The sequence below is a fragment of the Callorhinus ursinus genome, unplaced genomic scaffold (assembly GCF_003265705.2).
Source record: "Callorhinus ursinus isolate GAN/ISIS: 27379988/994484 unplaced genomic scaffold, GSC_fseal_2.0 scaffold66, whole genome shotgun sequence".
Classification (NCBI taxonomy): Eukaryota; Metazoa; Chordata; class Mammalia; order Carnivora; family Otariidae; genus Callorhinus; species Callorhinus ursinus.
Genome location: NW_027397128.1, coordinates 6,115,205 through 6,141,901, shown reverse-complemented (window position 1 = coordinate 6,141,901; position 26,697 = coordinate 6,115,205). Strand labels below are relative to the sequence as shown.

The following is a 26,697-nucleotide window of genomic DNA, read 5'->3' as shown; positions in this document are numbered from 1 at the left end:
TTAGGGTATCAACCCAAGAGCTGAGGACTTCTACAGCAGAAAGTAGGTACCCCTCCACGTCATCCGAGCCGTCTTCCTCCCTCCACACCCAGCTGTCGGCATGGCTGCAAGCACCTTCTACTAAGCAGCAAAATGACTGCCGTGGCCCATCTCCCACTGCAGACTGTGCCGGGTATGGTGCGGCACAGGCAAGCCGGGCCAGGACGGTCTTCCGACAGCCCATGGGGAGCTGGGCCATAGCCCGAGCCGCTCTTCACCCTAAGGGTTACCGCAAATAGCTCCATGAGAGCCAAGGTCCCGGCCCCAGCTGCACGCACAAGGACGACTCTCACGGCACCTTATCTGTTTCTCTCCTTTTTCTCCTGGCCGAGGCAGGCTAGGGAGAGAGGAGTGCTTTGGTTCATTCGTTTACAGCTCTAATTGCTGAAAACAGTGCTGTGTGGCAGGGAGAAGTCCTGGCTTCCACACGCACCCCTTGTGAGGCAGAGTGTTGGGCCATTGCGCAGCTGCTCATTCCTAGGCCAGGAAGGAGGAAGCCAAGCTCCAGCTCCTCTGGGCAGCTCTGATGCTGGAAAATTCACTGCCCACATCAAAGGGTCCCCCCATAAGGTCGGGCGCCCAGAGCTGACCCCCTCCCCCTCAAAAAAAAGCAGCTGATACTCAAATTTCTGCACAGGCTCATGTAACAGAATGGACTTTTATTATTACTATCATTTTTTTTTAAGAGAATTCATACAGCCACTGATTATACAGAGCCACTTCTCAGTACTCTTTTCTCTCCACTTAAGGAGCTGGAATACACCACGAGGAGGAGGAGAATGCCAAAACAAGATTGCTGGCTCGTCACCTAGGGTTACAAATACACGCCTATTGGTTGACACTTTATTGAACTTTGCAAAGCAAGACTGAGCATCTTTGCCTTCGTTGTATGCAGCTGAAGCAGGAGCTCAGGGAGGGGAAGACGGCGCCGCTTTCCTTGGCAGGGGAGATGTGACCCCTGTAGTCCTGTCTTGTGGTGGGAGGACTAGCCCATGTTCTGTCGGTTGCCATAGCCCCTAGGATGGGTGTCCTTCCAGTCATCCCACTCCCGAGCTCTGCGGAGTGTCTGCTCATCATCCTCAACCTCCTCCTTGTGTTCCTCATCCTCCTGGTGCTGAACACTTCTTTTGAGCTCTGCTGCAGTGGAAAAACGAGAAAGCAGGGGTGAGGAACTGAGGGAATGTCAGGCGCCTGGGCTCCACTCTGCACACAACTGCACACAGTGAGAACAAGCAAGGCAGCTAGCTGCCTGCCCCGGAGCCAGCAGAGCGGCCGAGAACACTGCCCTTACTTAACACAGGACCTGATGCTCCGAGTGATCTTCACAAGAAAACAAAAACAAGCTGAATTCACAGAATCAATTCCATTTTGGGAAAGATGTCTTGCTAAAAAGGCCAAACACTGCCCCTTCCCCACCCCCGCCCCCGCCATCCACACACAACAAAAACACCAACTGCCCAACAGAACCCCAGCAAGCCAGACAGACTCAAAAAATATTTATGATTTAATGATTTGTGGTATGTCAGGAAGGAGGGACTGCAGGCGACTTTCCCTCTCCATCCAGCTCCTTTATTACAGCTATACATTTCTGTGTGTGTGTGTGTGTGTGTGTGTGTGAGAGAGAGAGAGAGAGAGAGAGAGAGAGAGAAAACTGTAAATCACCGGGCAGTTGAACCTACTAGAAAAGAGTATCTGTGCTATTTGACACTTGTTTGGAACAGGTCTGAAGTCCAAATGGTGCTTGTTATGCGGTGTACACCCAAAAGAAAATAAACCAATTGCCACCTCCCTCTTTTGCATTCATTTTGTTTTCCTTTTGTGACGCAAAGGAGCATTTCCTGGCTACCCTGAGTTTGCCCATGAGAAAGAGACTGATTACTATGATAAAAAATGAAACAAATGGGGATCTCATCCTCTTCCAACAGCTTACAAGCTTTGTGGTTTTTGTTTTTTAACATTTTTTATTGTAAAACAAAAGATACTGGAAACCACACACACACACACAAATATACATGTATAATTTTAAGTTTTTATAAGGAAGCTAGACATTTGTAGTCTCCATCTGGGCCAAGAAATACAGCTTCTGTACCTATCCCAAAGGCTTCTCCAGGAGCATCTTCCAAATGAGAACTGCTCCCCTTCTCCTCCCAAAATGTAACCACTGTACCAACTTTTATAGTAGCAACTTCCTGAAGTTTATTATAGCTTTAAGACCCAAGAGTGCATCCCTAGATGCCAGAGATGTCCGTTTGTACCTTTTTTTACTCAATGATTTTTAGTACAGAGTTGTGAAACCATCACCAATGAAAAACAATTTCCATTACCCCCAAAAGCTCCCTTGTGCCCACGTACTGTTGATTCCCATTTCTTCTCTCCCCCTAGCCCCTGACTGCCAGCAAGCTACCTTCTGTCTCTTATAGACGTGCCTATTCTGGAAATTTCCTATTAATGGAATCAAACAATATATGGTCTTTGGCTCTGACTTCTTTCACTTAGCATAACGTTTTTAAGGTCAGTCTTGCTCATTTACAAATATTTTGATATCTTCTGTTTTTTTAAAGATCTTATTTATTTGTCAGAGAGAGGGAGGGCACACAAGCAGGGGGAGCGGGAGAAGCAGACTCCCCGCCGAGCAGGGAGCCCTATGTGTGGCTCCATCCCAGGACCCCGGGATCATGACCTGAGCCGAAGGCAGATGCTTAACCCACTGAGCCACCCAGGCATCCCATTTTGATATCTTCTAATCTACAGGCTCCCATCCCATCCCCTTCTTTCCTTACAAGTTATCTATCCAAGAAAACTGGAGCATTTGACCTGTTGAGTTTCCCCAAATCTGGATCTTGCTGACTGCATAGTCGTGCTGCAGTCCAACAGGGTCTTTTGTATTTCTGCCGACTGGCAAGTGGATACAGAGGCCTGATCTGACTCAGGGTTGATCCCTTCGGCATGACTCTAGCCGGGGCTGTGTTCCCTCATCAGGTGGAGTGTAACATCTGTGTCTCATGTGTTGTGATGTTAGCAGCTGATGAGGCTTGATGCCTGGATTCACTGATTTTCTGGGGTTTCAAAAAGTTGATACTCCTAATTTTAACATTTCTTTTTTTATTAACTAGAATGCTTTTCCAAAGTGAGGCTTCCCCTCATCTACTACTATGTAGTTACCCAGGGGGAAAAAAAAAGACAAGGATCGACGCTTGATTCTTTCACTTTACCACTTGTCAAGGTAAACAATGGGTTCCTTATCCTCTGAAACGGAACAATTTTTGTTTTTAAATATAATTATGACCCATGGATTTCATGGGTTTTAACCAACTGCAATGATTTCTAAAAAATATGTTTAAAATACACTTTTAAATTTTAGAATAGTTTTAAATTTATAGAAAAATTGAGTAGTATGGAGTTCCCTTTCTATCTGTACCTAGTTTCCCCTATTATTAGCATCTTATACTACTTTTTCCCTGAGGTTTTACCTAATGTCCTTTTTGGTTCCAGGATCCCATCCAGAATGGGACATTCTGGTCCTCTGTCTCTTTAGTCTCCTCTTGGCTGTGACAATTTCTCAGATATTCCTGGTTTTCGAGGACCTGGGCAGTTTGGGTGAGTACTCAGCAGGTATTTTGCAGAATGTCCCTTGATTTAGGGCTGCCTGATGTTTTTCTCATAATTAGACCCGGGGTTATGGGTTTTGGAAGAGAGTACCATAAAGGTTGAAGTGCCCTTCTTATCACATCAAATTAAGGCTACACACCGTCAACATCACTTCTCACTGCTGATGTTAACCTAGATCATCCGACTAACGCAATGTCTGTGAGGTTCCCAACTGTGAAGTTAACTCCTCTCCCCCCGACTTCCAAACTGTCATCTTTGGAAGCAAGTCACTGAACAGCCCACACTTAAGGAGGAGCTATGCTCCACGTCCTTGAGACGGAAATATATACACAAATTACTTACAATATTTCTGTAGGGGAGCTTGGTCTCTTCTCCATTTATTTCTTTGATCATTTCTTTCTTTCACTATAGACCCATGGAGATTTGATTTTTTTGTATTGTAATCCAATATTGTTATTTTCCTGCTAGAATTCTTCCAGTTTGGGCCAGCAAGAGTTCTTTCAGCTGGCCTGTGTCCCCATTAACAGACTTTTTTTTTTAGTGCTTGTTTTCTAGTACTAAAAGATGCTTCGGGCTCATCTGGTATATTCTCTGCCCCAGCCTAGAAGCAGCCATTTCCCTAAGGGACCCTGTTTTGTTTTGTTTAAGTTAGAGAATGCTATTAAAAACCCAGATGTGGGCTCTGGAAGTGCTCGTTGCTATTGACAATCACTCTTTTTGAAGCCAAACTGTCTCTGGCCAGTGGAAACATTTTCAAATTGGCTTCTGAGTCCTACTGTTATGACCCTAGTTATCTTTGAAAATTTCTTCCCTGTCTTTATAACAAGATGTTCCCAGTTTCCTGCCCCGGACTTGGAATTAGCTATTTCTCTAAGACATCCTGGTTTCTTCTAATGGGAATGGTATTTCAAGACCACAAGGTAGGTGTGTGTGTGTGTGTGTGTGTGTGTGTGTGTGTGTTACTTTTCAATACAATTTCTCATGAGTTCCTATTCAGCACTACAGGTGTTTTATTTCTTTTTTTTTTTTTTAAAGATTTTTTATTTATTTATTTGAGAGAGAGAGAATGAGAGATAGAGAGCACGAGAGGGAAGAGGGTCAGAGGGAGAAGCAGACTCCCTGCTGAGCAGGGAGCCCGATGTGGGACTCGATCCCGGGACTCCAGGATCATGACCTGAGCCAAAGGCAGTCGCTTAACCAACTGAGCCACCCAGGCGCCCAGGTGTTTTATTTCTAACTTAAATTTTTTTCATCTGTATTTTTCCACACTAAAAGTCTTACTTTTCAAAGACAGAGGATGATAGAATATCTCCTAACTGCTCACTTATATTATCTCACATTACACACAGTGTTGGAATAACACTAACATTTCCACCAATATAATTACTGAGAACAGTTCTTTTTTTCTTGCATATGCTTTCCCCAATTCTCCATTTTTAAAAATAGTTGTACTGTATCTACATTACCTGAGTACTGAGCAGATAAACAAAAGTTGGAGGGTGATCTAGTTTTCTTCCCTTTATAAATCATCTGCTGTTTTCGCTGGAATGTCTGAGACATTTTTTCTTCTTCTTTAAAGTCTAGTAATTTTACGACAATGTGTCTTGTGGTTGGTCTCAGGTACATGGTATGCTTTATCAACGTAAATCTTTTTTTTTTTTTTAATTCCAGGAAAGTTTCCTTAACATTAGTTTTCAGCATTCTTTTTCCTTGCTCTGGTTTTCTTCTGTAGATAATCCCATTATCCAAAAGTCAGCTCTTCTTTGCTATCTTTAATACTTGCCACTTTTTCTCCAGTTGTGTTTATCTTTATTGCTTTTTTATTTAAAACATTTTCCCTTAGCCAGGCATTTTCTGTAATGTGTACCCATTCTTGTTTTCTTCTGGCTTAGCTTTCACTTCTGAAATAATATATCTCCCAAGATGTCACCACATTTCTGTGTTTTATGAATTCCGCTTTATATTGTTTGTCCCTGTCTTACACAGTTTTCCTAATGCCTGCCAATTAATTTTTACACAGTATGTAGTTTTTAGCAGTAAACATATTAACTTCATCCAATTTTTAAAAACCGTACATATTGTATGGTGACTAACATAATAAAATAAAATAAAAAATAAAAACTATATATTTTAGATTTGTTGTTTTTTGAGTGTCCTTCTGGAATGCTTTTGATTCTCCCTCCCCCCCCTCGCCCCTTCATAATGATTTTGTGTGGGATGTGACCTTGATAATTTTGTGTTCAATTTTTCCACAGCATTATTGAGACATATTTCACATACCATAAAATTCACCCGTTTAAAGTGTACAGTTCAGCGGTTTTAGTATATTCAGAGCTGTGCAACGAGCACCACCATCTGTTGTTCATTCTTACGTGTAGTAACTTCTCCTGAACTTTTAGAAAGTATGGTTTGGGGTGGCTTTTCTAACTTCAGAGGCTCCCTTTCTGCTGTTTTTATGTCTGTTAAAGAAATACGATGACTTGCTTCACTGGAGTTCTTGGCTCTGGTCCTCTTGCCCACTTTTATCTGAACCTCCCCTTTCCTCCTCCTTTATGGCCCCTGTTCTACTCAATGTCAATTCTATCCTTAGCAATTTCTCTTCAGTGTGGGACCCTGTTCCTGGAAGCAAGATCTGGTGGGTCCTTTTCAAAAGTTCATTAAAGACTGGACCTCTCCGTCTCTTTCAGACTCTAACCACAGGTCCCTTGTACTCACCCAGTTTTTACTGCAGGGTAAAACCCCTCCCATTTCAACTGCTGTCCTTACAGCGGACTGCCACACTGTGGAGGGAATACCTGTTTGCTGTTTTGGAATTCTGCTGTTTGTCAGGTCTTTCAGGTGGGTCTGTCAACGCTTTCTGCTTTCTCCTACACCTATGCCAACCACTTGTTGATCTTGTGGCTATGAGTGACTTGCCCTTATCTGTTTTTATTTTGAAGTTCATGGGGATACGTTGTCACCTACTTTGTTGAAAATGTTGCCCAGGAGGGGTGCCTGGGTGGCTCAGTCAGTTAAGTGTCTGCCTTCGGCTCAGGTCATGACCCCAGGGATTGAGCCCCGAGTTGGGCTCCCTGCTCAGCAGGGGGCCTGCTTCTCCCCCTGCCCCTCCTCCTGCTTATGCTCTCTCTCTCAATAAAATCTAAAAAAAAAAAAAAGAAAAAAAGAAAACGTTGTCCATGAGTTTTTTTGTGTTATTACTGAAATATCCATGTAGACATATACACAAACATAGCACAGCTCGATGAATTTCCGCATCTGAACACAGCTATGTACTCAGTACTCAGATCAGATGCAAAACACTAACTCCACAGAAGTCCCCCTCAGGTCCAATTCATGATCCCCCACTAAGGGTGAACACTATATTGGCCTTTAAGCAGCCTGTACAAGTTTCGCCTGTCTGCGCACTTTATATGAATGGAATCATATAGTATATATTCTTTTGTGTCTGGCTTTTCTCACTCCTAATTGTGTCTGCAAAATTTCTGCTCTATTTGCCACTGATAGCTCAAGAACCAGAGGTAGTTTAACCTTACTGCTAAATAGTATTTTATTATGTGAACACACTCAGACTTTATTCATTTTGTTATGTACAGGCATTTGAGTAGGGTCCAGCTTGGGGTACTACAAATAATGCTGCCATGGACATTCTCGTACAAGCCTTCTGTGGACGTATGGTCTCATTACACTCTCGTATAAACCTAGGAGCACAGCTGCCAGGCCCCAAGGGCGCACCTATGTGCGACTTGCGTGCATCACTACCATCAACACCCCTAGAGTCTCTACACCTTTTATTGTTTCCCTTCTTCGTTTTACTTTGGGTTTATTCTGTTCTTGTTTTCCCCACCTTCTTAAGCTAGAACCTTAGGTAAATAACTCCACCTTTCTCTCTTTTCCTCAGATTAAGGACTGAAAGTTACACAATTCCCTGTCAGCACGGCTTTAGTTGTACGCCCCAAGTTTCAATCTATTTTCATTGTCATTCAGTTAAAAATATTGTCTCATTTTCTTTGTGATGTCTTTTTTGACCCATGAGTTGTTTAGAAGTATGCTGTTTAATTTAAAAATATTTTGAAGACTTCCCAGGTATGTTGTTACTGATTGCTAATTTAAGTCCACTGGGGTCAGAGAACATATTTAGGGTTATTTCAACCTCCGAAACTTTTTGAGACTTCTTTGATGGCCCAGAATATCGTCTTTCTTGGTGCATGTGCCATGTGCATTTGAAAAAGGGTGTATTTATTTTGCGGTTGTCGGATATATTGTCCCATACATGTAGAACAGGTTACGGTGGCTGCTGCTAGTGTTGTCCAGATCATCTACGTCCTCACTGATTTTCTGTCTAGTAATTCTTTCAAGTACAGCAAGAGAAGTATTACACTCTCCAACTCTTGACTGTAGATTCGCCTGTTTCTCCACTTAAGTCTGTCACTTTTTAATTCATGTAACTTAAAAAAGCTTATTAGACACAAACATGTTTCTCACTGCTAGGTCTTCCAGATGAACTGCTCCTTTTATTGGTATGAAATGCCCTTGTTTAGATCCAGTAACGCCTTCTGTCCTGAAGTCTACTTTATCTGACGCTCCTCTGGTTACCACAGCTTTCTTATGCTGTCAGCATGGTATATCCTTTTTCATCTTTTCACTTTCAACCAATCTGTGCCTTTATAATCAAAATGCATCTCTTGCAGACAGCATGCAGCTGAGCCTGAAATCAATCTCTGATTTCTAATTTGGAGGTTTATTCCATTTACATTTAGGATAATGACCGATATGACTGGAATGGGATCTGCCATTCTGCTATTGGTTTTCTGTTCACCTCATCCGGTTTTTCTTTTTTTTTTTTTTTTTTTTTTTGTTTTTTGTTTTTTTTTTACTTTTTTTTTTTTTTTTTTTTTTTTTTTTTTTTGCCTCTCTATTCATTCTTGTTTGCTTTCTTCTTTTATTTTGTCTATTGACTTTATAAGCTTTGTCTCTTTGCCTTACTTTTTAAAGCGGAATTTACTTTTTAAGAGTAGTTTTAGGTTCACAGTAAAACTGAATGGAAAATACACAGTGTTGCATACGCTCCCTGCCCCCATAGAGGCATAGCTTCCCCCACTTTCAACATCCTGTAGCAGAGTGGTACATTTGTTACAATCAATGAACCCAAACTGACACATCAGTATTGTCCCAAGTCCATAGTAATTTACAACAGGGTTCTTTCTTGGTGGTGTACATCCTGTGGGTTTGGAAAAATGTATATAATGACATGTATCTGCTGTTATACCATCATACAGAATAGTTTCACTGCCCTAAAAATCCTCTGTGCTCCACCTATTTGTCCCTCCTCCTCCTCTAACCCCTGGCAGTTGCTGATCCGTTTACTGTCTCTCCAGGTTTGCTGCTTCCAGAAAGTCCTATAGTTGGAATCATGTAGCATATAGCTTCCCAGATCAGCTTCTTTCACTTAAGAAATCTGTATTTAAGGTTTTTCCATGTCTTTTTATGGCTTGATAGCTTTTTTTTTTTTTTTTTAGCACTGAATACTATTCTATTGTCTGGACGTACCACACTTTATCCATTCGACCTACTGAGGACATCTTGGTTGCTTCAAGTTTTGGCAATTATGAATAAAGCTGCGATAACCACCTCTGTGCAGGATTTTGCGTAGACCTCAGTTTTCAACTCATTTGGGTAAACATCAAGGAGCAGGACGGGCTGGATTGTACGGTAAGAGAATGTTTAGTTTTCTAAGAAACTGTCTTCCAAAGTGGCTGTATCACTTGGCATCACGATCAGCAGTGAATGAGAGTCCCTGTTGCTCCATTTCCATACCAGCATTTGGTGTTGTCGGTGTTTGGCATTCTGGCCATTCTTACATGGGTGTAGTGGTATCATTGTTGTTTTAATTTGCAATTCCCTAATGACATGCGATGTTAAGCTTCTTTTCATACGCTTATTTGCCCTCTGTAGATCTTCTCTGGTGAGGTGTCTATTCAGGTCTTCTGCCGATTTTTTAATTGGGGGGTGTCTGTTTCCTTATTGTTGAGTTTTAAGAATTCTTTGTATGTTTTGGATAAAAGTCTTTTATCAGATGTGTCTTTGGTAAATATTTTCTGCCAGTCTGTGGCTTGTCTTCTTATTCTCTTGATGCATTATTTCTTAAAAAGATTTTATTTGTTTATTTATTGGGGGGGAAGGAGTGTGAGCAGGGGGAGGGACAGAGGGAGAGGGAGGACCCCAAGCAGAGGGCATGAGCCCGACACAGGCCTTGATCTCATGACCCTGAAATCATGACCTGAGCTGAAATCAAGAGTTGGACACTCAAACCGACTGAGCCACCTAGGTGCCCCTTGATGCATTATTTTTTAAGTGGTTGCTCTAGGTAATACAATATTCCTTCCTAACTTTCCAGTCTACTTAAGAGTTAATACTGAACCATGTGGGAGGCAGCCTCAAAAATGGACCCCAACTATCTCAGCCTCCTGGTAGTCATGCTTTTATGGAGTCCCCTCCCATACTATGTGACCAACAGAATATGGCAGAAGTCAGTATGTCACTTCCAATGTTAGATTATAAAAGATACTGGGGCTTCTATCCTGATCATTCTCACTCAGATCATTCATTCTGGGTCAAAGGAAGCTCCTAGCTGTGAGCGACCCCATGGAGGGATCCACAAGGGGAGGCCTCCTGCCAACAGTCACAGGAATGAGCCAATGAGCTGGAAGCAGATCCTCCAGCTTCAGTCAAGCTCTCAAAAGACTGCTGCCCCAGCTGACAGCTTGACTGCGACCTTAAGAGCTCCTAAGCCAGAATCACCCAGTGAAGTTGATCCTGGATTCCTCACCCTCAGAAAATATGTGACAATAAATGTTTATTATTTTAAGTTGCAACATCTTGGAGTAATTTGTTACACAGCAATAGATACTATGTACCACTTTCCATAAAACAAGAGAAGCTCCCAAAAAATGGTTCCATCTAGTCCATCGTTTTTGCTACGGCTGTCATATGTATTATATCTACATACGGTATAATCCCCACTGGACGGTATTATAATTTTTGCCTGAAGAAGCTATACGTAGTTCGTTCCCTTCAGCCTAAGGAACTTCCTTCAGAATTTCTTGTAAAGCCAGTTTCCTGGTGAAGAATTCCTTCAGCTTTATCTGAAAATGTCTTAATTATGCCTTCATTTTTTATGGATATTTTCACTGGGTATAAAAGTCTGGGGTGACAGGTCTTCCTCCCTCCCCCAACACTTATGAGACGTTGTTGTTCCACTGTCTCTGGCTCCCACTGTTTCTAATGGGAAGTCAGAAACAACTCATATCACTGTTCTAAGTGTAACGTGTACTTTATCCCTGGCTGCTTTCAAGATTTTCTCTTTTTCTTTGGTTTTCAGCAGTTTGACTACGATGTGCCTATACGTGGTTTTCTTTGCATTTAACTTGCTTGGGGCTTGATTAGATTTCTGAATCTGCAAATTTGTGTTTCACTGATTTAGGGAACATTTCAGCCATCATTTCTTCAATTTTTTTCCTGGCCCCTTCTCTTTCTCTCTCTCTTTTCCTACTGTTATTTCAATTGTACATATGATAGAACTTCTTACCTTATTCCACAGGTCACAGAGGCTCTGTTTCACTGTTTTCCAATTTTTGGTTTTTCAGACTGTCTAACTGGTACTGGTCTATCTTTGAGTCAAATGACACCTTCTTCTGCCACTGCCAATTTGCTATTAAGTTCATCTAATGGGTTTCCAAACTTGAGATATTGTCTTTTTCAGTTTCAGAATTTTTTGTGTACAGTTCCTAATTTGCTGCTGCTATTCCTCTTTTTTTCCTTGTTTCTTTTTTTGAGCATGAAAATAAAATCTTTATTTTCAGTTATTACCCACCAATAAGACAAAGTTAGGCTCACAGTTTTAGCTCCTGACTCAGAGTGAACTAGGAGGCAAATTTACATCCATCAGATACAACTTTTTGAAGTTCAGGCTATCCTGAGAGCTTGTAACATACCAGATATTGCTGGATTCTCTAGTGACAGACTGCCAACAATGGCTGACACTAAGTAGAACTTGTGAAGTGTTTTTAATAGGAGGTGTTTTCTAACTGCTGCTAAAAATTAAGAGGTTTATAAACATGTTACATGTCCAGAAACAAGTTAAGATACTTTTAAGTCTACCCATAATGATTTAGGAATGTGTATGTTGTAATCTCAAGAGGGGTCAATAGTCCACATGGACTGAAATTAATACCTGCCTCGGGGCAGCAGGTATGTTTGTAAATATAAAATTATATTAGACATTACCTGCTGAGATTTCTTTTCATTCAAGCATATTTTCCCCTCTGCCCTTGAGCATGCAAATAAGCTGCTTTAAAGTCCTTGTCTGCGAATTTCAACATCTGCATCGTCTAGGGTTGGTCTCCACTGACTGCTTTTCCTCTTGAGTGTAAGTCACGTTTTCCTATTTTTCTTTCCCCCATATGTAATAGTGGTTTAGGATTAAACCCCAGACTTTGTGAATTTTATGTTGCAGAGACTCTGAATTCTGTTTCTTTCCTCTAAAGAGTACTGATTTTCCATTTTAGCAGGCAGTTCATTTGTCTAGTACCAAAATTCCAAATTCTCTTTCCTCTGCACTGGGCAGCAGCTGACTCCTCCATTCAGTTACTTTAGCCCCAGCTAGGATGCTTGGAGTATATCCCGGGCATGCATAGCTTAGGTGTCAGCCTGAGATTTAGGCGAGGTGTATATAGAGAATCAGGGCTCCTCCTCTGTGGTTTTCTCCTTTATGGGATAGCGTCTCATTTCTCTCATTTCCTAACCAGTAAGACTGTACGTTTCTAAGTTTCACCTACCCCCACATCACCATGACTGCAGACTGCCAATGGGTGAGAAGCTGTAAGAAACAGGCAACCCTTCCAAATGACCACTCTTCTCTTCTCTGTGCTAGAGTGGAAATAGTCCTGGAATTGGAAATTTTAAGACCCGAATTCAAATCCTAGCCTGGCCACTTTCTAGCTATGTTGACTTTGTGTAAGTCAGTTCTCAGACACCATTTCTTCATCCTAATACGGGGATAAGAATGCTTGCTTCACAGGGTTGTGAAGAGGGTCAAATGCAGTAATACACAAGATAAGGAAACAGAGGCTCAGAGGGGCTAGATGATGTCCTATCTATTAAGTGGCAGGAATAATTGGTTACCCCAGGTCTGTCTGTCCTTTTTCTAATATACCGTATTGCTTCCATCTTCATAATGGCCACCTAAGTGTTGACTGCCCTCCAGCCTGTGTCTGCTCTTGGCCATTCTCTAGTTCCTTTGGGTAGTTGTTTTAATTTCTTCAGTTTGTAACTGTTATCTGTGGGAGGGACTGGCCTTGGTACAACCTACTCTGCCATTACCAGAGTGGAACTGCCCTCCATGGGAATTTGGCTTTTGCTATCTAGCTGCTTAGTCTGTTTTTAATGCCAGGACATCTGGAAGGATTCCAAAATTATGCAGCCGCTGCTCCCATCCTCCCAGAATCATCTGCTATTTATCTTAACAATAAATAAAATAAGAAATACCGCCTAGGGTGCCTGGGCGGCTCAGATGGTTAAGCGTCTGCCTTCGGCTCAGGTCATGATCCCAGGGTTCTGGGATCGAGTCCCACATCAGGCTCCCTGCTCAGCAGGGAGCCTCCTTCTCCCTCTGCCTCTCTCTCTCTCTCTCTCATGAATAAATAAATAAAATCTTAAAAAAAAAAGGAAATATCGCCTAGAATCTTTGTCCAGATTACTTCTGCTCCTAAAGGGCAACAGTACTTGGTCAGAATTTAATTGCTCGTGAGCAAGGAACCAAGAGTATAACTACTTTCCTCCTACCCCTTCATACCTGGTGGTGTCTTGGCTATGCCCTGATCTGGTAATGCTCCAAATTTCCGATGCTGATCATACCAGTCATTCACCGTCATAGATGCCAGACTTGGATAACCAGCTCCAAATACTCTGCAAGAATCACATTACATTTAGAAAACTAAACATAAATAGCGCTACTAAAAAGCCTCTTCTCTTTAGTGACAAAACCTGTGTCTGTTTCATCCTTGTTCCCCTGCCCAGGTATCTTCTGAGGAGTTGTGTAAACTCCCGTGAGGATATGTAAAAAGAGGCATCCAGGAAGGTGCATTAAAGTCAAGAGCTTTCATGAGAAGATAATAGCTCAGGATCACCGCCCAGAAAGCAATCCCAGAGGCCAATGTCCCACAAAGCAGTGATGACAACGTGGAAGGGGTCTTTATAGTTGGTGGGTCTAAAAGGTACACAGAGGAAGGAGACTTTCCTGCCACCCTATGGAAGAGCATCTCAAGAACTCAGAATTAAATCCTAAGTAGGCAAATATGTCCTTCTGAGAATTGCTGCTGAAGGCAATAATGGGAAACAATTGAAGTAGGCAATTCTCCATTAGATTCCTTTCCTCTTTCTGAGTTATTTATTTTTGTTGGTTTTCTTTTGGGCCTATTTTTAAGCTTGAGTTTGTGAGAGAAATGTCTGATGAAGAGAGACATACAGAAAGTATTAGAGATAACATCCCTCTGATGAAAGAACAGCCACCACAGGCGAGGACGTGGCCTTTTAACAATGCCCATTCTGTCCATTACTCATGCACTGCAACTGAGCCATAAAAGCAGGGGGCCTACAAAGGCAACCCACTTTTTAGTACTACCTACTTGGCTTGGGCCGCATTCCGAGTGAGAACAAAGGGTTTCATTGGAGGCCTGTCCTGACGAGGTGAATGAGAAGTTGATGCCTGGAAAGGAAATTAAGTTATCAGAAGTGCATTTTTGCCATTCTGCCTACCCCATTATGCAGGCTCTTAAGTTTTCAGGTGCTGGAAAAGCCCTGGATTCAAACTTTGCCCACTCCCTATCCCTCAGTCTCTCAGAGATAGCAGCAGAATACTAATGGTGAAGGCTGCTGAGCTCTCCTGAGGAGGCCAGAGTACCCTGCTGAATGAAAAGGAGTAGAAAGCTCTCCCAGAGATCATCTCACCAAAAGTAAAAAAACTCCTTGGCTTTATAATCTTCCCCTCCAGAGAAGGAGATTCCAAAGGCTTTTTCCATGGTCCAGCTAAATCCCTTGAGCTGAAGCTGAAGTCCCTTTCCTCAGCCTGGCCTTGAGTGCTAAAGCAGAATCATTAGGACCCCTCTTCTAAAACCCCCTTCCGATGTAACTATGCAATTAATTGTCAAGAACCCATCTAGGTTTTTAGAAGAGGGTGTTCGTAAAGGCAAGGGGGAAGAATGTGCTGGTAGTTTTCACATAGTGGCATATAGAAATGTTTGAAGGAACCTTGGCTATCCAGGGGCATGCGGAAACAAAAGTACGATCAGAGAAAAGGTGTTCACTTGGTTGTAGGTTCATCACTTCCAGAGCCAATTCCCATACCAAATAAGACAGCATTAAACAACAACAACGAACAGGGCAGGGGAGGACCCGAAGAGTCCAGCCTCAAAATGCCCGAAAGCCATTCACCTAGATATGCTCTAAGGGCCTTACGGCCTTAGAATACTAATTGCTTATTCTTGGATCCTTTAACAGGAGTGAGGTTGATGTTACCCGGAGGCCTAAGCTCCTGGGCTAATTAGTACAAATCAAATCAGGAAGAGGTTTCTCTGGGGACTTAAATAAATGCCTGTGGCGAGCTGATAAATTCAACTCAATCCACGTTTGTATCCTGAACCAAAAAGTAAGTGGCAGCAGAGCCTAATCTTCTGAAGCAGCAGCTCCAAAACAGGGTGATGATTTTCAAAGACAGCCAAAGCTGTGTCACACCAGGTTTTCTTTATCAGTATACCCAACATTTTGTGCATGGAAAAGTCCTTCTGTGTCTCATACTTGGGGGATCTAAGGGTGTGAGAGTGCATCACTGTGTTAAGGTTAAATTCGGATTCCTCCTCCCAACCTAAATATATTCCCGATCGTTCCTTTTATCTTCCTTCTACACTGTTCTCTCCCTCCTCCAGTGCCACTTTCCCTCTCCGTTCCCATCTCGTTCCTCTTTCTCCTTTGGTTATTATAGTCAAGCACAGATTTTAAAGGCCCACCTTCCTATGCATTCCTTCAGCACTCAGACGTCCCACAGCCCAAACCAATTTAGGTCACAAAATTACACATGGCCAGAAGTGCGTTACAGGTCAGAGAGCACTGGGGAACACTACTGCAAGCTAGAGAGAAAGCTACCCTGGTGAACCTTCAGCCTTCCTCCACTAAGCTTAATGAGGACAATGATTTTAGGGAGACTTAAAAAGGATTTTAAGGCGATGGTTCTCCTGTAGAACACTCCAATCTCTTGACACTAGCTTCTTGAGCTCTATGATAGGCAGCGGCCAGGCTTACCTCTGCTGAGGAGTCTTTTTCTCTCAGGATCTTCATCTCCTGGTCAATGCTCTCAATCTCTTCCAAGCTGATACCAATCCACCTTCGAAGGTGAAGGAGGTAATATTCACGAACATGCTCATCGTCTGCTTGACCACTTTCCACAGCAGATTTCAGTGCGGACAACCTATGCTCCAATTCCTTCTTCTGCTTGTATCTGTTCCATAGAAAAGCATTGCCCATGAACTTAAAAATGAAGAGATATTCCTTCAAAGAAGGCCACAATAAGAGTTTACCTTTGCCAAGTGACCAGGCGGTAAGTATGCCAGTTTCCATTTTGGCAAAAATACAGATTCTATACCCCCGAACTCACCACCAAGGCTGCAAGTCCTCAAGACTGCCAAGGCAAGGAAGGGATCAGCTGGGGCTGTGAAATACCTTCTGAAGCCAGAAAAATACAGAAGTAACCGGCTCTGAGCAACTCCTCCCATCATCTTTAGAGATGGGAGTCCTGCAGTAGTTTTAGTATGTCAACCGTACTAAGTTGGATACTTAGTATCAATGTCCATTGCGGAACTACCACTTCAAAGAGTCACAGAATCTTAGGGGTTGTTTACCTGCCACCGACACAGGGATTCCTTGGGAAATAGCCTAAAAAAAGTGGTCATCTCTTCTCTTCTGGGCAAAACAATCTTAGCTCTTCTGGCTCATCCTTCTACTAAGGGAATCATGTTGTTTGAACCAAGGAAATACTCTCTTTTATTGTATTTTTCTCAAGGACAAGGTGCTATATACTAAGTGCTTTTATCTGTACGATCACATTTTTTTTAAAGTAAGCTTTACACCCAACATGGGGCTTGAACTCATGACCCTGAGATCAAGAGTCACATGATCTACTGACCGAGCCAGCCAGGTGTCCCCTGACTCATCCCAATATAAAGACTCACAACCATCCTGCCTGCCTTTTCCAGGATGCATTCATTCATTTGAAAAGTATTTACTGAGTACCTATTATGTGACAGGCACTGTTCTCAGTGCTGGACACACAGCGGTGTAGACAAGAAAGTCCTTGCTCTCCTGAAGCTCTTGTTCTAGTGGAAACCAAAAAAAGAGATGATGAGTCAGGTGGTGTAAGTGCCATGAAGAAGCAAAAAGCAAAGTAAAGTGGACAGAATGATAGCACAAAAGTAGAAGTGCTATTGTATACAAGGTGATCAGGAGGAGGTGACGTTGGAGCAAAGACTTCAATGAGGAAGCAAGCCATGCCAGTATCTGAAAGAGGGTTCTCAGGGGGAAAAAAGAAATGTGATGGTCCTGGAGTGGGAGAGAGCTTGGCTTGAAGTGTCTGAGAAATAGAAAGTAGGCCAGTGTGGCTGGCATGGAGTGAAGAAGAATGACAGTAAATGAGGTAAGAGAGGTAGCCAGGGCTAGAATTTGTAGAACCCTGTAGGCTGTAAGACCCCAAATATCAAATACCATGATATTTTGAGACAGGAAAGCCACGGGAAGCTTGTGAATAGAATACTTGACATGAATAGAGTGACATGAAAACTTTTTTTATATGGGTCACTCTGGCTGTTGTGTGGAGTGCAGACTGTGGGGGAGGGGAGGCAAGGATGGAAGCGGAGAAATCCATTAAGAGGATATTGCTACAATCTAGATGAGAGACAGTGACTTGAAATATAAAGCAGATGTACTGGATGTAAGGGCTTGGGGGGGGAGAGAGAGGAGTCAAGGAAAAGTTCCACAATTTCCAAGAGAAGTCTTTTGAAATACCTATGACTGGAACCCCACACTAGATGTCCAGAATCAGATGCTCCTCTGCAGGTGTTCACCCGAATCTGGAGTTCTTAACCTGAGGTCCACAGATAGAGTCTAAGGGGAGGGGGGCCTTGAATTCCCTGAAATTTTATGCAGAATTCTACTTTTTTTTTGGCCCAGGAGAGGTCTGTAGTTTTTATAAATTGCCAACAAGGTCTATGACCCATGAAAAGTCAAGAACCACTGCTCTGGAGACATTCTTTATTATACCAACTTTTTAGGCTCTTCTGATCCTTTGACCCAACACGTGAAACAGTTTATATGGTGTTACAACTAACCGTCACAACACCACCATCAGTAGCCTCTGAGCAAAACACCACAAAGATAAACTCCTAGCTCACAAATGCTATTACAGGTATCACTTGAGGACAATTAATTCTGGTCCCACTCCTACCCCAACCCTCTTTCCTGGATGTACCTACAGCAGGAAAAAAACCCTACCAGGGCCTTAGAGTGTATAAAATCCAAGGTAAATTCTGGGTCAGTCTACCGGTCCTTTGAATAAGGTTCTTGTGCTTCCTTTCCCATTCTCTGCACGCTTGCAGTCTAACCCCATTCATGGACTGCTCCTTCACTTCCTTGCTCCTGTCATCTTTGAAACTTTAGCTCCTCCACTCCTGCTTTTTTTTTAAGGCCAGTGTTTTTTAAACCTTTTGGTCTCAGCCAAAGAACCCTTTCTTCTTATGAGAGCTTGGAACTCCAGTAAGTAATAAACAGATCAAAATCCACCTTGGTTAAATCAGAGGAAGGCTCCCAACATCGCCCCTACCCAGGCACTGGGATGGATTCTTAGAGTTCCAAGGAACAGATTGAAAACCACTGTCCTAGACTTTACATTACTGTTCTAGATTTCCCACGGTGAGCCATTACACGGAAACACTCCCTACCACCTTAGAATCCCCAATGCCTGTCACCCTTCTGACTCTGGACAACTTTCCCCATTCCCTTTTTCTGTTCTCAGGCTGCTGCAGAGAGCTAACAAATTATAAATTTGTGTCAAATGAGTCAACAACAGATCCAAATGATCAAACTTTGGCCGAGCGGTCGGTCACTTGTGCTCAGCTCTCCTTCTGTTCATCTTTTGTGGATTCCACGCCACCATCACACTCACCAAATGGCCAACCGACAGAGAATTCAGTGTCCCTCTTTACCTTAAAATCTCTGTAGTTTCGCCCTTCCTCGTCTTTAAGGAGCTAACGCTGTCTTTCCCAGGGCAAGGTCTCTACCATTCCACTTTTGCTATCGATCCTGTCCCTACCCACATCTTGCCAGGCCTCACTCTGTCAATCATCCTGTCATCAGCAGTTACAACTTTTCACTCTACTGGTGCCACTCCAGGTCCATCTGACTCCAAAGTCCAGGCTTTATGTGCAACACCATATTGCTTCCATTTTTCTGATGAACACTATCTGGTCCTCCCAAGATACTTCCAGTACCTACTATGATCCACTTACTGGGCTGGGTCCCAAGATACGATGATACAGTTAGGATACTAAAGATGCAGTGAATCCAGGTCTCTGACCTTTAGGAGTTTCAAGTCTAGAGAATGACATTTACACTGTGATAAGTCACACAAACTAAGTGCTACTGTATCTGGGAGGGGGCTTGACAGGGAGAAGTTTCAAAGAGTACAAGACATTTGCCCTCTCTCTTCCCCAGGCTTTTATAAGCACCTTGTTGAGTCTCTGACCTCTGATTGCTCTTTCCTTCCTCTTTCTTCTCCCTTAACTTGCCCCAAGATTTTATCCTTGGCTTTTTTTCCTCTCTACATGTTTTTCCTCGGCAATCCATATCCACCAAAGCTCCTAAAGATTTAGCACTAGCCACCAGTCTCCTAAGTTTTAGTTACATTTCCATCTGTCTATGGATATGTACCCAATTGTCACTTCAGAATCTAAGTTCAGTTAAGTAGAACACCAGACTCACTGCTTACCCAGCTTCTACTTCTCTCTTTCTGGCACAAGAATGGAGGTGCAGTTAATCCACCACTCACGCTCTCATAGATGGGAATCAGAGTAGAGAGGATATGTGAAGAAGATGTGGTATATATACACAATGGAATATTATGCAGCCATCAAAAGGAATGAGATCTTGCCATTTGCAACGACATGGATAGAACTGGAGGGTGTTATGCTGAGCGAAATAAGTCAATCAGAGAAAGACGTGTATCATATGACCTCACTGATATGAGGAATTCTTAATCTCAGGAAACAAACAGGGTTGCTGGAGTGGTGGGGGGTGGGAGGGATGGGGTGGCTGGGTGATAAGACATTGGGGAGGGTATGTGCTATGGTGAGTGCTGTGAATTGTGCTAGACTGTTGAATCACAGACCTGTACCTCTGAAACAAATAATACATTATATGTTAAAAAAAAAAAAGGAAGAAAATAGCAGGAGGGGAAGAATGAAGGGAGGGAAATCGGAGGGGGAGATGAACCATGAGAGACTATGGACTCTGAAAAACAAACTGAGGGTTCTAGAGGGGAGGGAGGTGGGGGGATGGGTTACCCTGGTGATGGGTATTAAAGAGGGTACGTTCTGCATGGAGCACTGGGTGTTATACGGAAACAATGAATCATGGAACACTACATCAAACACTAATGATGTAATGTATGGTGCTTAACAAAATGATCCAAAAAAAAGAAATGGGTTTTGAGAGAGGATATACCATTTAGGTGCTTTATGTAGGATGGCCTCAGTATGTAAAGCGGTGGTGTGGGGAAGGAGGGAGGACTTACAGAAACTCAAAAGGATCTCAACAATGCGTTTTCTAATCATATCAATGCTTCTTGCAAAAGTAATACCTTTGACAGCTGTCACTTCATTTTTATGTCTTTTCCCAGCTGAAGTACCCTATTATAACATGGTAATTTGTCTTTCTGCCTCTCTCTTCCCTTTCAGGATTCTATACACATCACTTCCTTCTGCAGACCTCTGACCACAGTACTCTCTGCTTCTGCCAAACTAGACTCCTCTGCATGCCCTGTACATACCTCAAGTTACCCTGCCATGGGCTTTTGCTCGTTATTCCTCCTGCTTGTCAATAATAAATGTTTCTCAAGCATCTCCTATGTGCCAGGCCCTGTGCTAGGCATGCCACGGTGAACAAGACAGAAACAGCTCCTGCCTTCAAGGAATTATTACATTCCAGGAGAGGAGAGAGACAAAGCCCAGGAAGACAGAAAAATGAAGAGCACTTCATGCAAAGAGAACATGTACCAAGACTGTAGAAGGAGGGAGCTGGGTCTGTGCAACGGACTGAGAGAAGGCAACTGTGGCTAGAATCTAGTGAACAAGGTAAGACTGAAGAGAAGCAGGTGCCAGATTGTGCAGGGCCTTGGAGTTGGTGATTTGGCTCTCCCAGGTGAAGTGCTAGTGGCCCACACTGAGGTAGGGCAGTGGAGGTCCAGAGAAACAGGACATCAAATTCATTCTGTAGCTAGAACTGTCAGGCCTTGCTGGTAGACTGGATGTGGAGAGTCAGAAGGGAGGAACCGAGGCTGACAGCTGACTCCTGGCTTCTGGCTTAGACACCTTGGTGAATGGTGGTGCCTCAATGAGATGGTGAAGACCTGGGTGTGGGGGCACACTGGGGGTTAAAAAGCCAAGGGTTCAATTTAGGCCATGTTAAGTTTGAGACGTCTCTGAAACATCCATGCAGGGTGTTGGAAGGATGAGTCTGAGGGTCAGGAAAAGTCTGGGCTAGTGATGTAAATGTGGGATCCATTAGCATAAAGATAACACTATTATCTTGTCTGGCAGACATTTTAAAAAAATGTTCAAAGACCAAGCTTTCTAGCCAAAGAAATGCAAATAAAAACAATGAGATACCTTTTTTGGTTTTCCCAATTGGATTTTCTAAGTGTTAACATCTAAGACCAGGGCAGTGGGATATATTCTAAAACTCTTGTTGTTGTGGATAGCAATGTTGCTACCATCAAGAGTCTTAAAATATTTAAACCCTTTGATCTAAGTCACCGGTCCTTCTAGAAATCTACTCTACGGAAACAGTGACAGATGCAGTTAAAGAAGTCTGTTCATAATACCACTTAGAAGAGCAAAAACAAAAACAAATAAAAGAAGACCCCAACCTATACATAGTCTAAGTATTTGACAGTAAAAGATTAGTCTGAATGATGATGGTACAACTATGGCATGCAAAATTATGCAACCATTAAATAGCATGGTTTCAAGAGACATGGGGAAATGTTCACAATATAATGTTAGGTTTGAAAAGGAGAAAAAAACTATATATATATATACAGCATTATTCCAAACTTATTAACTATAATAACTATGTATTTGGAAGGAAATACACCAGGAAGTTAACAAAGATCATCTCCGAGTGCTAGGATTGAGGCCTTTTTAATTTAAAAAATACTGTTTTTCTGACTTTCTACAGTGACTATTATTACTTTTACATTTAGGAAAATCTCTGATTTCTGTTTTTAAGCACGATTCAAGGCTCATCTCACATGCATGACATGCTGAAGCCTTGTCCTCATCCCTCCTGCTCACTCCCTGGTCTTTCTCTAGAACCCTCTATCTCTATGACATTTACAGTCCTATTTTGGGGTGTACTATAATTATTTGGATACCAAACTCACTGTTTAACTACCTGTTACATGCCAGTGGGCTGCTCCCATCTTCTTACAAAAGACAGGACGCTGAATTCCACTTCCTATCAGCCTCTCCCATTTCCTCAAAAATTAGTCACTGTCACAAACTAACCCTGAACCATGCTTCATTATTCTTTTGTAGACCATTACCACCTGAACTTCCATTGTTATTTACCAGCTTATTGTCTGTCTCCTCCACTGAAATAAAAGCTTCATGAGGGCATGGATTTCATCTGGTTCTCCATTACTTAGAACAGTTCCTGGCCCACAAGAAAGGCTCAATACATATTTGCCAAATGAATGAATTGATTTTCGGCTCTTTAGCCCAGACCTCTCCCCTGAGCCACACACTACCAGATACCTCTACTTGGATGACCTCTAGACACCTTAAATGCCAACATGGCTCAATACTGAATTCATATGCTCTCCTATCCTGATTTGTTCTTCCTCTTCTATTCCCCATCTTAATGAGTTCCACAAGCCATGCGCGTATGACAGAAACATGGACATCTTCCTTGTTGCCTCCGTCTACCCCACCTCCCAGAACGAACTGATCACCAGGTTTTCTGCAGATTCAACCCTTCTAAATAAATATATCCCCCTCATCTCTTCTGCCATTGCCGTAGTGAGGCCTTGTCACTTGTGACCTAACTCTGTCATACCGCTTCCTAACTGCTGCCACTGTGTGCTAGTCAAAATGCAGACATGACCACGCTCCTCTTTAAAAAACCCCAACACCGGTGCCTGGGTGGCTCAGTCAGTTAAGCAACTGCCTTCGGCTCAGGTCATGATCCTGGAGACCCGGGATCGAGTCCTGCATCAGGCTCCCTGCTCAGCAGGGAGTCTGCTTCTCCCTCTGACCCTCTTCCCTCTCGTGCTCTCTGTCTTTCATTCTCTGTTTCTCAAATAAATAAATAAAATCTTAAAAAAAATAAAAATAAAAATAAAAAACCCCAACACCAAAAACCTCCAGTGGATCCCAGTCACGAACCAAAGTTTAGGTTCTTTAGCATGGCCTACTAGTAAATGACATTCATATAGTATTAACTATGTGCCAGATACTGTGCTGTTTTATGTGCTCTATCTTATTTATGTTTCTTAATCCTACAAGACAGGTACCCTTATTACTTAAATGTGATTTCACACATGAGGAATCCTGAGGCTCAGAGAAGTTAAATGACTTGCCCAAAGTCCAATGGCTTATACGTAAAGCTGGGTCTCAAACCCAGGCCTCTGACTCCACAACCTGTACTCAGCAACGAAGACAGAACAATAGCTGACTTTGAGTACTTACTGCATCCGCCACTGTGCTAAGTGCTTTTTGTGTATTTCTCTTTTCACCTTCAAAACGACTTTATGAAGAAAGACCGATTATTATCCAATTTTACAGCTGGGGAAAGTAAGGCACCAAGAGATTAAGCAACTTACCCAAAGTGAGAGTGATTAAATGGTGGAACTGGGATTCAAATCCCTCCCCAAGTTCTTAGCAGGAGGGCTGTTCCTTCACCTTCCTCACATCCCAAGCTCTCTTTGGTCTGGACCCCACAACATTCTTCAGCATCATTCCTTCCCCTTCTCCACGCCCCCCTTCATGTTCCAGCATCATCTAATCGCTGAGTTGTTTCCCCACCCCAGCACTGTGCTCTTCAGTGCCCCTGTGGCTTTACTAACACTAGTACCTCTTCTGGCTAATGCCCTCCTTTCCTCTTCCTCCAAATAATATTCCTAGTCATCCTTAAACAACTTGTCACAGGAGCCATCTATTCCAGGGAGCCTTCTCCTCTCTCCTGCTCCCTTTGGTTAGGTTTCCCTCCTGTCTTCTCTATCACATTATTTTATATTGCTACTTTGCTTCTATACCTCTTTGCCTCACCAGACTATATACTCCTCCAAGGTGGAGACCACCCGTACTTACTTGAACTCCCCCATTCAGTTTGTATCTCCAGTGCCTACAGTGGCTCCTAGACACTGTGAGCACTCATTCCATGTTTTTTTTAAGTCTGAGAGTAAGCCAACTTGTTCAAGGTCACACGATGGAGCTGTGCTAGGACTAAGATTAGTTCAGGATGTTACACGCCTGATCCATTACTCTGTTTGAACAGAACTTCTCACTCAGGGGATCATCAATGGATTATAGCTACAAGATGTTGTGCCATTCAGAGATATCTACCCCACTGTACATATGAATAATGCTATGCTGTGATGTGGGAAAAAATTGGGAGACACTATGCTAAACTACATTCTGTTGTTGGCAACCATAGGGTAGCAGGGGCCTGATGGTTAGGTATGACCATCTCAACAAAAGCAAGGGCTTCTTGAAAAACTCAAGAGAGTTGACTCTCATCAGGTCCTAACGCTCAACAGGAACCAAAAGAGTGACAGACACCACTGTTCCCCTCCCCGCCCCCCAAAACATGCACCCCGCCCCAACAGCACTGCCATTGGGCAGTCCTCAAATTATAGCTACTGACCCACCTCTCTATTTTAGCTTGTCTTTGAGATGCCATATCAGCAAGGCTAGGATAGGCCATGGAGGAACTAGCAGTGTTATTATCAGTTGAGTTGTTCTTGGTTTTGGGCAGCTCAAACTCTGCCACATGATAGTACCGGCACTGAATTAAGTAGTTTAAAAAGTGTTCTCGAGCCCACTGCAAATGATCTAGACGCTTGCTGGGGTTGACTTGTTTCATGGTGAGTGCTCCTTGAAATGCTGGCACCATCAGGTACTTCAGGTCGGTGGAAGCAATCTCTTCCAAATCTTCATTTCGGCTGGAAAGAGCAAAGAGGAGGCTGTGAAGCCTGGACGGGCATTACAGCCCTTGTTTCCTGGCGGGGGGGGGGGGGGGGGAGGGGAGGACAGCGGTGGGTGTGTGGAGGGAGAAGGCAGGAGGAATGAAAGTGGCTGTCCGCTCACACCCAATGCCTATGCAAACAGCCAACACTAGGGAGCAGAGACGGGGGATAGCAACCATCTCGAAGGCAGGTGGAGAATGTAAACAATGCACAGGAGATCGCGGTGGGAGGCAGGAATAAAAGGTTCCTAGGAGCCTTTTGGAAGGGTCTCCTCCACCCAGGCTCAATGGCTCCACCCTTGATAACCATTATTACCTCCGTTCTCAACCGTGAGTACCCTGTCCCCCATTACCTGAACAAGTCGAGCTGCGATAACATTTCGGCAGCCTTCTTAAGGAGGTCTAGTCCCTTGACCACCTTTTCCTGGATCACTCGGGAACCGGTGGGTTCAGTCGCTACTTCCACTTCGTCTAGAAGCTGTTTGCTGGTTTCGAACAGCTCGGGGAGCCGCGGTAGCAGTAACTCGTCTTCGGCTGTTGCCATCTTGCGGGAGGGAGGAACGCGGAAGACCTCACTTCCGGGGTCAAAGGCAAACTTGGTAAAGAAGAACGCGGCGAGCGGGAACGAAACCGGAAGGAGCGCCGTATTGGTCCCGTCGCTCCATAGTTATCAAAGCGACAAAGGACTTGCGGAAGCCGCTGGTCGCCGACTCTGGCAACCGTTTCCATAGACTCAAGCTTTGCAGGCTGCTGCCTGTCGCAAGTAGTAGGCATCTGCTGCAATCAAGCAAGCGAGCAAGCAAGCCGGCCCTGCGTGCTGTTTTACGGGTCGATCCTCGTCGCCGACCCCGGGCTGGGAAGTTCCGTGGGCTCTGAGCTTAGCCCCCGGCGGGACGAGGTTGAATTCGGAGCGGGCGCGGGCATGCCGAGGGAGCCGGCCAGGCGCGCGCCTTACCTCGCGAGGCGCTCCCTCGGTTGAGGGGCCGGGGCCGCCAGAGGCTCCCAGCCGCCACGCCGCTCCCCGGGTTCGGTCCTCTGCGCGCGCGAGTGGGAAATGCCCGTGGCGCCCCCCTCCGGCTTCCGGCCATCCAGCCGCTAGAGCCCCGGGCTCCTCCCCTTCACGTCATCCCTGCTACACACACTCGCACACCCTGCACCCCTACGTCCTTTCGGCCCGGCTCCTACACACCCACCCCTCCGTCAAACACCCCTGCGGCCGCTCCTACACACACACACACACACACACACACACACACACGTAACACCCCTGCGGCCGCTCCTACACACACACACACACACACACACACACACGTAACCTGCAATTCTAGTCACTCCACAGCCAACGTCCTCTCCAAAGTTACTTTGTGAAACCTTCCTTGAGCCCCCTCCCCCGCCAAGCCACTGAAAATATTCACTTTTTGTGGCTCTCTGTCAGAGCACCTATGACAGTGTACTATCACAGCTAGTGATCTACCAAGCTATCTCCCT

General features: G+C 43.8%; 1 protein-coding gene across 2 annotated transcripts; it reads right to left on the bottom strand.

Annotated features, from left to right (window-relative positions):
* Positions 1-665: 665 nt before the first annotated feature.
* IGBP1 (immunoglobulin binding protein 1) lies at positions 666-26,265 on the bottom strand. 2 transcript variants are annotated; one of them, XM_025848549.2, is made up of 6 exons: positions 25,563-26,265; positions 24,893-25,186; positions 16,000-16,195; positions 14,331-14,410; positions 13,499-13,611; positions 666-1,173 (listed from the first exon to the last, which is right to left on the bottom strand). In XM_025848549.2, exons 1-6 carry the CDS (start codon positions 25,751-25,753, stop codon positions 1,025-1,027), a joined length of 1,023 nt encoding a protein of 340 aa, XP_025704334.1. In that variant the 5' UTR covers positions 25,754-26,265; the 3' UTR covers positions 666-1,024. The 2 variants fall into 2 exon arrangements, with proteins under 2 accessions (XP_025704334.1, XP_025704287.1); XM_025848502.2 differs by having other exon boundaries at positions 666-1,176; positions 25,563-26,263.
* Positions 26,266-26,697: the final 432 nt, after the last annotated feature.